At 43.4% G+C, this 15,684-nt stretch overlaps 1 protein-coding gene across 1 annotated transcript in view; it reads right to left on the bottom strand.

Annotated features, from left to right (window-relative positions):
- Positions 1–1,472: 1,472 nt before the first annotated feature.
- Positions 1,473–15,684, bottom strand: part of LOC142204446 (solute carrier family 2, facilitated glucose transporter member 9-like) — a 28,873-nt gene continuing 14,661 nt past the window's right edge. Inside the window, exons 5-12 of the mRNA XM_075275762.1 lie at positions 14,767–14,896; positions 13,632–13,780; positions 10,143–10,330; positions 5,517–5,627; positions 4,975–5,076; positions 4,811–4,886; positions 2,618–2,745; positions 1,473–1,658 (exon numbers count right to left, since the gene is read on the bottom strand). Of these exons, the coding sequence (XP_075131863.1) occupies positions 1,473–1,658; positions 2,618–2,745; positions 4,811–4,886; positions 4,975–5,076; positions 5,517–5,627; positions 10,143–10,330; positions 13,632–13,780; positions 14,767–14,896 (1,070 nt within the window). The remainder of the gene's footprint in view (positions 1,659–2,617; positions 2,746–4,810; positions 4,887–4,974; positions 5,077–5,516; positions 5,628–10,142; positions 10,331–13,631; positions 13,781–14,766; positions 14,897–15,684) is intronic.

The raw sequence follows: 15,684 nt of genomic DNA, 5'->3' as shown, positions 1-15,684 counted from the left end.
ACATGAGGAACTGTATTGCGGGGTCACGGCATTAGAAAGGTTGAGAACCACTGCCTTAGAGGATAAGATCAATTAGGGCAACATGGAGGGGACCACTAGATGAGGGGATATTTCCGTCTAGTTTTTATATACAGATGGTGAGACTAGGAGATAAGTAAATATGTAGCAGTATCTCATTTTTAGTTACTTAAAGGGGTTGTACCACAAATTAAAGTTACCCCCTATGCACATTATAGCGAATCAGTGTTCGTTTAGTAGAGGTCCAACCACTGGAATCAGATCAGAAAAATGTGGGTTCCAATTTCCTATGTTTGATTAGAGAAGAGGACATGTATGTAAGATGTCTCTCTACTCATCTATGTAATCTATCAGAGTGCTGTACTTAGCATCTCTTTAGCAGTCACATAGAAATGACACTTGGTGACAGAGCCGGCATGATGGGGGGGGGGGGAGGATTAGATAACGGAAGGGTTAACTAGGAGAGGAATTAGAGGGGGGAGAGGGGTGGAAACAGAGGTGTTAAGTTAGGTGCAGGGATGAGTATGAGGTCAATCTGGGGACAGTTATGGCGTGAAGTGACTCTCCATCTTGCCCTGTATGGTTTGTTTGGGTTTGCATTGTTCAAATATGGGACGGCCAGGGGTTATTGGGGGGCTGAAGAAGAAACAGAGAAGGGGTAAGTGATACTAGAGTGACTATATTGAGCGCCGCACCTCCCATGAGGCGACCTGAAGCGACCGCTTCAGGCGGTGCTATGCCAGGGCTCCAGGGAGGGTGGCATTTTTGCCTACCTAAGCCAGTCCAGGACAAGCTGTCCTGGACTGGCTTAGCGTCACCGTCACTGAGTGGTGGATTGGCGAGGCCCTGTGGATGCAGCGCTGCTCCAGCGGCCTCCCCTCACGCTCAGGCAGAGAGCAGGTCCTCTCCTTACCTGCTCTCTGCCTGCTAACGCCACTCCGCCACGCCCCCTTTGCTCCACCCCGCCCCCTTCGCTCCACCCCACCCCCTCCTCTTGGGGGGGGGGGCGGCTTCTGTCGTCCGCCTCGGGCAGCAAAAAAGGCAGGTTCACCCCTGACTATATTCCTACTCTCCGGGTCAAGGATGGCAGTGCACATGTGTGATCAATGCTTCATTCGAAGATGGGAACTTGGGTTACTCTTGTCATCAGCAGAGGTTTTACTATTTGGGCCCCCATGATTAAACATATATATCCTAACCTATGGATGGTGGATTCCTTTGATGTATGATACAACCCCTTTAAGAATAATATTTCAGGAAATATTACTTCAGTGTTGACTAGACTTCTATAATATAATAGTAGATTTAGACTTTGCAGATGTTGGGTCTATGTCACTTTACAGAATGCTTTATATAGTGTATATTGTGTTCTCAAAGCATGTTCATGGTTGGGTATCATGCACATTGCCTCGCTCCACATGCTTTATTCCTGCACAGTAAATGCACATAGGTTATCATAGGCTGGTGGAAAACTCTATAGGTTCTTGGAGCTTTTTATTTTTGAAATTCATTCTGTTGAATTCTTTTGTGATTTGCTGTATTGTCTTCCCCTTTGTCTCCGGAAGGAAGAAAAACAAGAATATTCCTGAGACCACAATATTGGAAAAAAAGATGAGGAAACAATAATGGCCAAGAGCTGCCTAAAAATGAGAGAAAAAATAGTCAGAGCCATGAAAGATAAGCCTATAACTTATTTTAACCAATTACCATGAAACTGAGATCCTCCATTGTGACTTTAGCTGACCATACACGTTAGATTACATAACAAAAGTCTGCTGAATTGTGCAATATTAGAGGGATCAGGAAACAAATGTGTATGGGGATCTCCAGAGTCTTCTCTAGATGTTCGGGAAAAGAAGGATCAGGAATGTCAGCTTTGAAAAACCATGGCGGCAACGCATTGCAGTTCTTACCGCAGTGCTTTATACACAAAGTTCCCGGAGTTTTCCTCCACCGACTCTCTGTTACAATTATGTCTATGGGGAGACCGCCAACGTTTCTGTAGGTATAATTGACATGCTGCGATTTCCAAAACCGCAAATCGTGTTTCCGTCCCTTGGGGCACCTATCTTACAGGAGATTTTCTGCATGTAAAACAAACATGCTGCAGGATACTCATTCTGATGCAGAAATGCCAGAGATTTCTGCTGCAGTTTATAACTAGAGATGAGCGAACACTGTTCGGATCAGCCGATCCGAACAGCATGCACCCGTAGAAATGAATGGAAGCTCCTGTGACGCTGACTTTGCCGGCGGCCGCCCGGCGTCACAGGTGCTTCCATTCATTTCTATGGGTGCGTGCTGTTCGGATCGGCTGATCCGAACAGTGTTCGCTCATCTCTATTTATAACCCTTCAATATATAAAGTCTACAGGGTGTGGTGAGTACTTTATATATTTTACTCATATATTCATGAAGCCCACCTTAACAATGTCTATAAGTAAATAATAAATGGTCATAAAAGTCCTTTTCTTGCTAAAGGTGGAAACAGATTGACCAAATGCTTCAAAAAGAAAACTAATCTCACATTTTCAGAATTGGATTTTGAGAAATAAGGATAAAGCTGATCTATAGTGCTACATAGTAAGTGCATACTCACCTCCACATATGGAAATACCTGCCCGATCACATAGAGTCCGGTCCAGTTGAGGCAACTAATGATGACAAATATTGCAGCACGGGAGGAGTGACTGCACATCTCTATAACTATGGCCACCGTTAATGTTCCTGTGGAATAAAGACAAAGCGAGGACGTCATTGAATATTGATTCATCATTAATACTATACAATTAGCTGAACAGCAAAGAGTACGTAAAATACGTAAATATTAATGGAAAATTGGGAAAAGCTTGTTTACAACAGCCATATTTAAATATAGGAGGAAAATAGAACATGAAAGCACATACGAAGATTGTAAATGGTCAGGCAAAAGATAAAGCAGGGTCGTTTCTCCCCCCCTCCCCATTACATCCACATGTCTTAAAGGGGTTTTCAGGGACAAATATTCATGACCAATTCTTATGATAGACCCTCCGTATTGGTGGGAGTCAGACACCCAGCACCCTAGTTATCAGCTGTTTGAAAGGACAGTGATGCTTGAGAGACTGCCGCTTCCATTTCACAGGCCAGTGATGTCACGTAGATAGGCAGCGGCCTACCACTGAACTTGTTACTCGCACCATGCCTGTGATTGTTCCAGCATTGTAGCAGCTCGCTGGGACGCCATATAATGAGTGTGTTGTTGGCGTCGATGATCCGCCTACTCCGACGTTTCAGCAGCTGTCAAGCTGGCCTGCTGCTGAAGTTGTTCCTCGCACTGTGCCTGTGATTGTTCCGGCATCTCAGCAGCTTGCTGGAACAACATATAATGGAGAGTGTTGATGGCATTGATGATCCGCCTGGGCTGGCGTTTCGTCTGCTCTAAGAGTTGCTTGATGCCTAGCTTGCTCAGTCCTCCTCAGCTCTGCTTGAGGAGAAGTCTGTTGACTTCTGGCTACCTTCACAGCTCTCGTTTTTTGAGAATTTTGTGACAAATTAGATTTTCTTTTTCCCAGCATGTTTAAAATTGGCAAACTGCCACGTTGGATTAAAGGGGTTTTCCCATCTCAGTGTCTCAGGAGTGTCTGCTTCTCACTTCATGTATTTGTCTCCACCCTCATTCCTCTGGCTGAACAGAGGGAGGAGGGTGAACAGGAACAGGACACAGAACACTTATGCAGATCAGATAATATGCAGATGCTTGTGTACAATGGACTCAGGGTTATCTGTGTGTTTACATAGAGAGATAACAGACCTGGCTTTATCAGCAAAGTGCAATTAGCTGATTGTCCTACTGGAGAGAGCAGTTTAATATAGTACGTGAACATAAATTCATAACTGTTGTGAAACCATGTCATTTACCGGGATAAGAAGTATCATATGTGTTAATTGAGGTTGCAAACTATGTGCCAAATTTCATCCAAATCTTTTCAGCCATTTTTGTGTGATTGACTAACAAACATCCAAACATACAAATTTTCACATTTATGATATTAGTAGGAAGAGTCCACATTCCAGCTCAAAATGACATTTTTCCTACTTTAAAAGCTAATCTTAGCTATAAAGATTAAGCCATGATAGGACGACCATCTTATTTTATTATACATTAAAGCTTTCAATGGGTAAGCCTAGAGTCACATAACCGTGGGTGAAAACAATCGTGAAAAATATTCATTTATCATGGCCATTTTACACCCAAGGGCCTTCCATTTTCAAGGATTCCTAATACATTGTAGTGTATGGAGGCATCCATGAAACTGGATACAAAAAATAGAGCATGACCTGTATCAGTCATATGAACAGCCTCCATTCACATGGATGAATTTTAGTGCAGCCATTTGACGGCCGTTAAAAAAAAATCCGTTACACAGCCAAATACGACTTTCAAGTGAATATCTAGTAAGCATCATGAAAAAATGTTTTCCATGACACCATTTTTCATGATTATTAGTTCATGATTATTAGCGAGAATTGCTCTCATAGGCCTTTCATGAGTTAAATAAATCTATGTAGAGAAACATTACTTATCCTATGCACTTACTGGACAAGACAACTGTCAGATTGGAGTTGGGAAGGATTTTTTCCCCTTAAATGGGGCAATTGGCATAAGCCTCATGTTTTTTTTTTTTTTTTGCCTTCCTCTCTATCAACACTATAGGGGACTGTAGGGTTATAGGTTGGACTTGATGGACTGATGTCTTCATCCAACCTCATCTACTATGTAGCTATATTCACAAGAGCAATCAATAAATACCTGGACCCATGCCAAAGAAAAAGATGAACAAGAAAACGAGCACAGCACTGCAATATGGCATCCAATGAGTCCAGCCCTGGGTGGAAGACATAATATACAATGTTTCATTACTTGTAATATCTTTACCAATTTTGGTTAGGGAATTGGAATTGGATTTTTCTTGCCTGAAGTGACAGAGTGACTGTGAGACCACCTAGCATAGTAGCCATGAATCCATAACTTCCGAGCAGGAGGATTTTTCTTCCATAGCGCTCTATCATCACACTCTGAAATTAGAAAACCAAATGTCTTCTACTGAATAGCAGGAGATAGTTCTGAACTGTCTATATAGCAAAGTCAAATGATTTATGTTAACCTATATAGGAATAGACTATGACATATGAGGGCTAGGATATATAGATTTATATAATTTGAAGCCGGACAGTAAAAAGCAGAGTAAATGCTCACAGCACACATAGGAGAGACAGTAAGATTGGATTACTTTTTACATATAAGATATCTTATATGTCACCATACAGTACCATACAACCAAAGATTATGGTGCAATAATTCCTGGTGTCTTGAACCAATTGTCTGCTTGAATATACTAGGTTTATATACTACTTCCTACTGCTATGGACCATAACTGTTTGTGCTCTGATGTTTGTACAATTTTGTCAAATTTTATAATAAGTACATGTCAGTGAATCCCTACTAAAATACTTACACAAAGCATGACAGCCGCAAGCTCAAAACTTCCCATTCCTAGAGATATATAGGGAATTTTCTCCTGAGGCAAACCCGCATTAAGAAAAATGTTTCTTGCATAATAGAAAATCTGAAACAGTTTGAGGAGACAAAAATAAATCAGTTCAGTGGTCTCTAAAGTCACAATGGTCCAAGCAGGGCCGCCATCAGGAATTTTGGGGCCCCATACAGCCTAAGTGTCTGCCCCCCCCCCCGCCATTTTAAAACTACTTTATTTTGCGACATACCAATTCTGTATTACATTTCCCTTTATTTAGCAGCATTACAAGGCTTAATCAGATTCTATTTGCAGGTAAAATCTGCTCCGTGTGACAGCCCCTATAGAGAGCCAACACCATCTATAAGAGCCCTCTTAATAAATCCTCAGGGCTTATTCACATTGCGTTTTTGGCCTCCCTTGCCGGGATACGTTGGTAACCAGTCAGAATCAGCTGTCAACTTATCCCTGCACGAAGAACTGGCCATTTTCTGTGCAGGGATAAGTGGGGAGCTGATTGTGACTGGTTACCAACGTATCCCGGCAAGGGAGGCCAAAAATACAACGTGAACACTCCTTTAAAGTAAAAGTCCCACCCCCAAACAGGCTGCTATGCTAGTAGTATACATCATTATTAATACAAAGCACACATACCTTTGGAGCTATTGTGCGCTTTGTAGTTCTCCAGCTAAAAACTTATATATTATATATTATTGCCCCAGTTCCCTTTCCGCAGTGCCACACACCCGATGCCCCAACAATCCCCCTTCCCCCCCGTCCACCTTCTAACATCTTTCCACTGCCCCCTGTACCCATACCTACCAACTTTTGAAGAACCAAAAGAGGGACAAAATGTGCGGCGCACTTTGCGCGCCGCGGCAAATTTAGCCCCACCCACTGTTATGTTGACTCCACCCATTCTCATTCATTTTTCATGTGCCCGCACACAGTATAATGCGCCTACAGTCACCCGTACATTATATGTCCCCCCTCTATCTCTCCCCCAGCTTCATATACACCCTTCATCTGCCCCCAGTTTCATGTCTCCCACCCAATCTCTGCCCCCAGATTCATGTCCGCCCATCCATTTCTGCCACCAGTTTCATGTCCCCCCCTCCATCTCTGCCCCCAGATTCATGTCCCCTCCATCTCTGTCCTGTTTCATGTCCCCCATCTCTACCCCCAGATTCATGCCCTCCATCTCTGCCCCCCAGATTCATGTCCCTCCATCTCTGCCCCCATATTCATGTCCCCTCCATCTCTGCCCCATATTCATGTCCCCTCCATCTCTGCCCCCATATTCATGTCCCCTCCATCTCTGCCCCCATATTCATGTCCCCTCCATCTCTGCCCCCATATTCATGTCCCCTCCATCTCTGCCCCCATATTCATGTCCCTTCCATCTCTGCCCCCAGATTCATGTCCCCTCCATCTCTGCCCCCATTGTCATGCCGTCCTCTCCATCTCTGCCCCCATATTCATGTCCCCTCCATCTCTGCTCCCATATTCATGTCCCTCCATCTCTGCCCCCATTGTCATGCCGTCCTCTCCATCTCTGCCCCCAAATCATGTCCCTCCATCTCTGCCCCCATTGTCATGCCGTCCTCTCCATCTCTGCCCCCATTGTCATGCCGTCCTCTCCATCTCTGCCCCCAGTTTCACATTCCACATTACACTGACTGACTTACCTTCTCCTTCGTTCCCTCGCAGCTCTCTGCGCGCCTGTCTCTCACATCGCGTCTACAAGCCAGTAGCGGAGGCGGCGAAGCGAGGAGCTGACCTGTGTCAGCTCCTCGCTTCAGCCGCATATGTGACAGCGAGAGAGGCGCACAGCGGCGAAGCAAGGAGCTGACCTGTGTCAGCTCCTCGCTTCGCCGCCGGCTACTGGCTTGTAGACGCGATGGCTGAAGCGAGGAGCTGACCTGTGTCAGCTCCTCGCTTCGCTGCTGCCGCCGGCTACTGGCTTTTAGACGCGATGTGATCACATCGCGTCTACAAGCCAGTAGCAGCGGCGGCGGCGAAGCGAGGAGCTGACACAGGTCAGCTCCTCGCTTCAGCCGCATATGTGTCAGCGAGAGAGGCACGCAGCGGCGAAGCGAGGAGCTGACCTGTGTCAGCTCCTTGCTTCAGCCGCGTATGTCTTCAACTCAGATCTGCGTCCTCTGGATGCAGATCTGAGTTGAAATAGGACATACACAATGATTGCTACGGGCGCCATGTTTCAATTTGGCCGGGCCCCTGACGCCAGTACCAGTAGTACTGGCCTATCGGCGGCCCTGGGTCCAAGACTAAAATACATATAGAGGTCTTTCCTGGTTCACTACACCTTCAAACCACAGCACTGCCACAGCACACCATGACTGTCACAGTGAAGTCTGAATAGATCCCGTAAGGCCTCATTCACATCTGTGTCTGTAATTTATTCAGGGAGTCCACATGGGGATCCCCCCGAATGGACTACCGAACGCATTGGCAATGGGGTCCGTGTGCTTTCCGCACAAGCCATGAGGACAGGAAAGTACATTGTGACCTACTTTTCTGTCTGCATGTTCCGGAAAGCATTATAGTCTATGGGGTCCGTGTGCTTTCACTGCACACTGTAATGTCCCAGTACTGCTAGTCCAATTCCCTCTAATCATCCGTGCAGACCGAGATGATATGGACATTTGCACATAAGGTAAAAAAGATTCCTCCCCCGTCATTCCTTCTATATTTCACCAGAGCATGCGCCATCTTGTGGATGTTTTTGTGAACTACACCTGCCTATACTTTGTCATTGTAATTTGAGCTGGCACTGTAAAGGGAGTGTCCATTATAATTAGTTGACCTCCAGGACCACTCAAGGGAGCTTGGCTGGCCTGGAGGCAGAGCTGAGTGACCGCCCACTCTAGAGAGGGGGTGGGGAACTTTTTGGTCTTTTGTCTTTGGTCTGGAGCTGAGCACATGGGAAGCTGTAAAAATGGCAGCTAAGTCTCCGGGAAATTGTAACAGAGACATCTTTTCCTCTGTACCCAAGATTCTTCTCATAGAATACTTTCTTCTGAATCTCCAAGCAGAGATGTCTTTTCCTCTGCCTCCAAGATGTTCCTCAGGGAGTGTTTTCCTCTGAAGCTCCACTTCTCTACGAGTAGGCCGTCCTGTATCCATACATCTGGGAACTCCACACGTATTTCGCTATGCAAGTAAGTCTTTGGGACAAATCTATATTTAAAGGAGCCCATAGCTAGTTCGACGGAAATTGAGGGTCGCCCGTCGTCGATAACTTGTATCTCATCTTCTATATACGTGTACCCAGCTTTGTTGAGGTCTAACCCCCTGGATATAGGCCATCCCTACAAGTATATACAAGTTTAACTTCCCAAGCTACTACAAGTTAACCAAGTCCAAGATATTCTTGCTCAAAGCTCCATCACCTGATTAAGTGGAGACTGTCTATAAAGATCGCTGTATTGTATGTGAAGAAGTCCTCCATATGTACATTTGTATTACTTTGTCCTGCTAGTAAAAAGAGCAACGATTACCCCCGAAGCCTGGTTGTCTGTTGTCACTGTCAGGTATCAGAGCAGGGGTGGGTAGTCGGGGACATCAAAAAGGGAGATTTGGTGCACATTCGGGACCCAGGGACTCCCTGCAAGCTGGCCACATCGGATATATTACCGTGATACCAGCCCTGGCCTTCCTGAGTGTTGCACACACCACTTGCCAATGCATTCGGTAGTCCATTCGGGGACTCCCCATGTGGACTCCTCTGAATGGATTACCAACACAGATGTGAACGAGGCCTAAGAGACACGAACATTGCGGCAGGTTTAGTATGCCTTGCACTGCCTTATTTGTGCAAATCAGGGATCTTTCACAAAAAAAATTGACTTTTTCATTTCTCTACTATTCTCGGCACTTTCCCATTGCCACTTTGGTGAGGGTGTGCAGGGGGCACTAGATTTACCACCCTACTCCAGAAATCTGGCATAAATGATGGGGTAAATGTACGCCAATTAGAAGCTGGCATACATTTTACTGGAGGTGCACAGTCTGCCAGTCTTCTTAAATCTGCCCTATTGATTGTAGAAAAGCAGCAGTAAAAAATGCTGCATTTTACAGTTCCAGACTTTCTTAATCTCGTTCACACATTGCAGACAAAAACACTGTGAAAATGCTGCATTTTCCCCATAGACTAGTATGGAGGGGAAGCAAAAATGAAAAACACAGTGAAAAAGCTGTGAAAAAAGAAATTGATTTTGTCGTGTTGGTTCTGCTGAGTTTTTGCCTGGTAAATGTTTTATTTAGCTTCATTTCGCTATACGTGGCCATAGCTTTAAAGGGGCTCTATCACTGGGAAAAGTCATTTTTATCTAATCACATCCTTGCATAGGCTTTAGATAGTCTATTGCACACCTACCTTTTGTATGTAGATTGCCTCAGTGCTCTCTGAATAAGTGTGATTAGTTAAAAATGACTTTTCGTAGTGATAGAGCCTCTTTAAAGAGTGCAGCGAGTAAAAACATGATCTATTTTTGGATACTCTTCAACAGTGCTTTACTACAAAAGAATTGTGGAACTAGTGAAGACGTCAACATGGAAAAATAATAAATAGAGAAAATACTTAACTGCACTGACACCGGACATCTGGAGCGTCAATGTAATAACAATAACAATATAGAGCTGCCAACGGTGGGATCGATCCTTCACCAGTTCCATGACAGTCATGGATTTAGACTTCTTGTGCATCTCCTGCTCTGCCAAAATTTCATTCAGTGCGGCTTGATGGTCCCCAGGTCCCCAAATCCTATACATAGCTAGGATACCATGGAAATCATTGGATATCAAAATTGTATTCAATTCATGAAATGGAATAAAATATGGCTATAATATACATTAAGATAATGCTTATATCATTACAAGTACCTACAATGATGTGTGTATTTATGTGTATACAGTCCCTGACAAAAGTTCTGTCGCTTATCCATGTTGTGGAATCAAAAGCTTATAAACTGACTTTAAATTCACCCATTGGTTTTAGAAATGTCTCATATGAAAGCTGAAAGCCTCCCAAATGTGTTTTTTATTAAGAAAATAAATTGGCTTCACTGGTGAAATATTGATCATCTAATGAACACAGAAAGGTCAGATTTTGACAAGACAAAAGTTTTGTCGCCTTGTCATGTAATGCACCCAATCTTAATTTACAGCCTCCCCGGTGCTCACTAATTGATCGGTTAATTAGTGGGTGTGTATAAAAGGAACTCCAGCACCCCAGACCTTCACCTGAACTGCAACTTCACCTCTGACAACATGGCAAAAATGAACCCTGCGACCAAAGACTTGATTATCAAGAGGCTGAAGAGCAGATCCACTGCAGAGGTGGCTGGCTTCTTTAATATGTCTCAGCGTCAAGTACAAAGAATTACAAAAAGATTTGAACAGACTGGAGATCTCCTTGGCAAGCCCAGGTCCGGCAGACCCCACAAGACAACTGCTCAGGAGGAACGTTTGTTGGTTAGAAAATCAAAAGCCAGCCCCTCCTCCACTGCAGCAGAGCTCCAACAGGCCTGGTCACCTCAAGTCCCTGTGTCAACTGAAACAGTTTATAGGATTCTGTCTCGAAATGGCCTCCATGGTGGAATCGGTGCCCAGAAGCCATCACTAAACCAAAGGCAATTAAAGGCCCACAGCCTGCTAAATGGATGGACGCTGGAAAGTGGCAGAAGGTGGATTTCTCAGATGAATCTTCAGTTGAATTTCACCACAGCCATCGCAAATACTGCAGGAGACCTACTGGAGCCCATATGGATCCAAGATACACCCAGAAAACAGTTAAATTTGGTGGTGGAAAGATTATGGTCTGGGGCTACATTCAGTATGGGGGTGTGCAAAACATTTGCAAGGTGGGAGGCAATATCAATAGCCTAAAATATCAAGAAGTATTAGCTTCCTCTTACATTCCCAATCATAAAAGGGGTCAAATTTTGCCGCAGGATGGTGCTCCATCTCATACATCCATCTCTACATTAAAGTTCCTCAAGGCAAAGCAGATGAAGGTGCTCCAGGACTGGCCAGCCCAGTCACCAGACATGAACATCATTGAGCATGTTTGGGATAGGATGAAAGAGGAAGCTTGGCAGACATCTGGGAGGCATGTTAGACGGCATTCTTTGCTATTACTGATAACTTCATCAATAAATTATATGAATCATTGTCGAAACGCATGGATGCTGTCCTTCAAGCTCATGGAAGTCACCCAAAATATTAAATATGGATCTAATAGCACCACAACTTCATTCACCAATGTTATGAAACATATCTTTGTATTTGAACTGAATTAATGGTTTGATTTTCACATTACTTTATGTGAGCAACAAAACTTTTGTCTTGCCAAAATTTGACCTTTCTGTGTTCATTAAATGATCAATATTTCAGCGGTGAAGCCAATTTATTTTCTTAACAAAAAAAACATTTGGGAGGGTTTCAGCTTTCGTACGAGTCATTTCTAAAACCAATGGATGAATTTAAAGTCAGTGTATAAGCTTTGGGTTCCACAACATGGATAAGCGACAGAACTTTTGTCAGGGACTCTATATGTGCGTATGTATATATATGCAGTTAAATGTTTGGTGGATTGTGTGTGTATATATATATATATATATATATATATATGTATACATATATATAATCCACCAAACATTTAACATTTAACATGTTTGGTGGATTGTGTATATATATATATATATATATATATATATATATATAATCCACCAAACATTTAATGGGGCTCTATAAGTAAAATTATGCTGATAGAGCCCCACAAATGCGTGAATAGTCTTTAATAAGGCCATTCAGGCATTCCTAATGTTATATTAAACTACCCCTCCCCATTTTATAATAATACCCTAAAAAAGAATATGACAATCATACCGTATCGTGCACACTGGGCGGGCATGCATGGTCTGACGTCGTCTTTAGCCACGCCTACATCTTCTTTCTTCTCGCAGCGATGTCCTCGGGTCCCGTCTTTCTCATTTTCTTCTTCCGGCGTCATTGCTTGCAATCCCGCACCGGCGCAGTAGCAGGGGCACTGAGTATGCGAGGAAGACGGGACCCGAGGACATCGCTGCAAGAAGAAAGAGGATGTAGGCGTGGCTAAAGATGAAGTCGGACCGTGCATTCCTGCCCAGCGTGCACGATACGGTATGATTATCATATTCTTTTTTTAAGGTATTATTTTAAAAGGGGGGTAGTTTAATATAACATTAGCAATGCCTGAATGGCCTTTTTAAAGGCTATTCACGCATATGTGGGGCTCTATCAGCATAATTTTGCTGATAGAGCCCCTTTAACCAAATTGTATATGCTAAAGGCCCTACATATATCACAGAATTTTCACAAGGTGAAAACATGTAATTTTTCAAGGTTTAAGTAACCTAGTTAAGGTTTGCTATAAATTCTCTTTTTACATAAGTATTTTACACATGGACTGGGCCCATCACCTGGGTGCGCTACACAGAAAGGGTCACAGCAGGCTCTACTTGCTCAGGAGGCTGAGAGCCATTGGATTCCAGGGGCCACTTCTTAGGGCTTTCTTCAATTCTGTGATAGCACCACCATAAGCTTCTTCGGAGTGGCCTGCTGGGGGAGTAGCATACCAGCCAGGGACAGAAATAGACTTGACAGGCTTGTTAGAAGGGCCAGCTCTGTCCTGGGGAGCCCCCTGGACCCAGTACAGGTGTTGGGTGACAGAAGGATACTGTCTGTGGTGACCTCCATTCTGGAGAACAACTCCCATGCCATGTAAGAGACCATGCCAGCACTGGGCAGTACTGTCAGTGACCAACTGCTTCACCCCAAGTGTGAGAAGGAGCGCTTTCAGAGGTCCCTCCTCCCAACTGCGGTCAGTATATTCAACACCAGGCTAAAGCGAACATCACTCCACACAGAGAACTAAATGATCCTGAGCCTTTGTTTTTTGTTTTTTTTCTATCTGCTATTCTTAGCTTGTATGTGTTTGTATTATCCATGCTGTTGTAACACACTGAATTTCCCCATGGTAGGTCTATTAAAGGATTATGTTATCTTATCTTAGTTTACCTCATAGTAATTTACCTTTTATACCTCGAGACTTGTCTTTCTTGACTAATATCAGATATGGAGGAGTCTCTGGATAAAAGTTCATTGCTATCAACTGCAGCAGCTCTGTAAAACCACACAGTGAAAGCATCAAGGGCCACAATGTCTCTGTCCCCAGAACTTCACTGAAAGAGAATAATATAAAAAATAATAAATATGGTATAAACATTATGGTTGTGTTCACACGGAGGAATCTGCAGCGGATTTGTTTTCAATCGAGGGCAGATATCGCAGCAGGATGTGGAAAAAAGAAGCGTCTTGCTCGATCTTGCTGTGGATTCCGTGGCTGATTCAGGCATGGGCTCCGAGGTTTGACACTCCCTGCTGATTGGGCTCATTCATCTGGGCCTAATCAGGAGTGGGATGCCGTGACGGAATGCTAGTCTCTAGCAAATTTTGATCATATGCTATAGATGAATATGTACAGAACAGTGAAAGGCAGATGTGTGAATGTGCTATATATATTCTGTGTTACAAGCCGCACTAGGTAGCATTTCCATGAACAACACTTTGCCATGGAACTTAATGGATAGGGGTGTTGTAGTTGACTTTGCTAATGAGTGCAGAGTTAAAGGATAGACCATAGATATTAGATTTGATAACATCTGACACTGGGAACCCCAATAATCAGCCATTTCAAGAGTTGGGTGCGCTCCACTTTCTCTTCTCAGACCAGTAACATCACATCCATTGGTTTCGTGGCCATGCTGCACCTTAGTCCCATCCAAATGAATGGGATTGGGCTGCAATACCAAGCATAGCCATTATATAGTCTACAGCGCTGTGGTTGGTTAGCAGCAATTAATACTGTAGTCCTGGAAAACCCCTTTAATAAACTTAACTTTTCATTTGTTTAGCCTTCTAACTGGTACACAAGGCATCAGGTCTCCATGTAAAAAAATAAATAAAAATGTCACCCCCCCATTAGTCCTGATTTATGGTTTCACAGGTGAACTTCCTGGGACAAATAGCGTCCAACCCTTTTTGGTGAAAGTGACAACCTTAGTATACATTGTTCATGAACAGACCAATTTTAATATCATGTATTGAGTATATACATTAAACCTGTTATGCATGTTTCAATTCTTGTTTATTTGTGACAAGATCTTACCGGAGTCCAACAATTTGACCAAAAAGCTTGCCTGAAGATACGAAGATTGGGGCTGAAGTGTTGATAAAGCCTCGAAGTTGTCTGGGAGAGATCTCTCCAAGGTACTGAATATATATGTTAATTGCCAAACCTGTCAGAAAATAAAAAGGTAATGTACTGTAACTTTAGGATGAATGTTCATTCTCTATGGCAGTGCTCTCCCAGCAGTAGCTCAGGAGCCACATATAGCTCACAACTCTCATTTGTGTGCCTCCTCATAGAGGCCCTCGGTTATGGACATAAGGACTGGTTACAATATGGCTAAATACCGGTATTATAAAAAATGTATCTGACCCTCTTAGCAGTACTAATTTACATGTATAACTACAGTCAAATATATTCAGATGTTTGCAATTTCATAATTTATTTCTCCAATTTTGCTTCTTATTTTAAATTGAATTTAAATGAAAGTTTGTGGACCTATGCAATAGGGCACTGCGACATCATAATGGTTAACTGCAACATCACAATAGTTAACTGTGACATCACAATGGGGCATTGTGATATCACAGTGGTAACTGTGACATCACCCAGGATGCCTGGAATTTGTCCAATTCCTGGACAACTTCTTGAAGAATAATGTCCCACAGTGACCCTTATACATTATAATGTTCCATAGTAACCTCCATACAGTAAAATGTCCCTGTTTGCTGATTACTCTCTTAATGGAGAGACCAGGAGAAGAACCAATTTAATATTCTATACTAAGCAGCCATCTGCCTAGCACACCACTCTGTCCACCCACTATAAGAAAATTACAAAAGGGAACAACAGAACGGGCAGACAAATTAGGGTAAAAAACCCACAAAACGATGACGTGATACTCACTATAACTGTATACAATACTGGTAATATTACAATACAGGGCAGGGAAGTCAA

The sequence above is a fragment of the Leptodactylus fuscus genome, chromosome 1 (assembly GCF_031893055.1).
Source record: "Leptodactylus fuscus isolate aLepFus1 chromosome 1, aLepFus1.hap2, whole genome shotgun sequence".
NCBI lineage: Eukaryota > Metazoa > Chordata > Amphibia > Anura > Leptodactylidae > Leptodactylus > Leptodactylus fuscus.
Note: the sequence above shows the minus strand (reverse complement) of the source record. Positions and strands in the feature narration are given on the sequence as shown.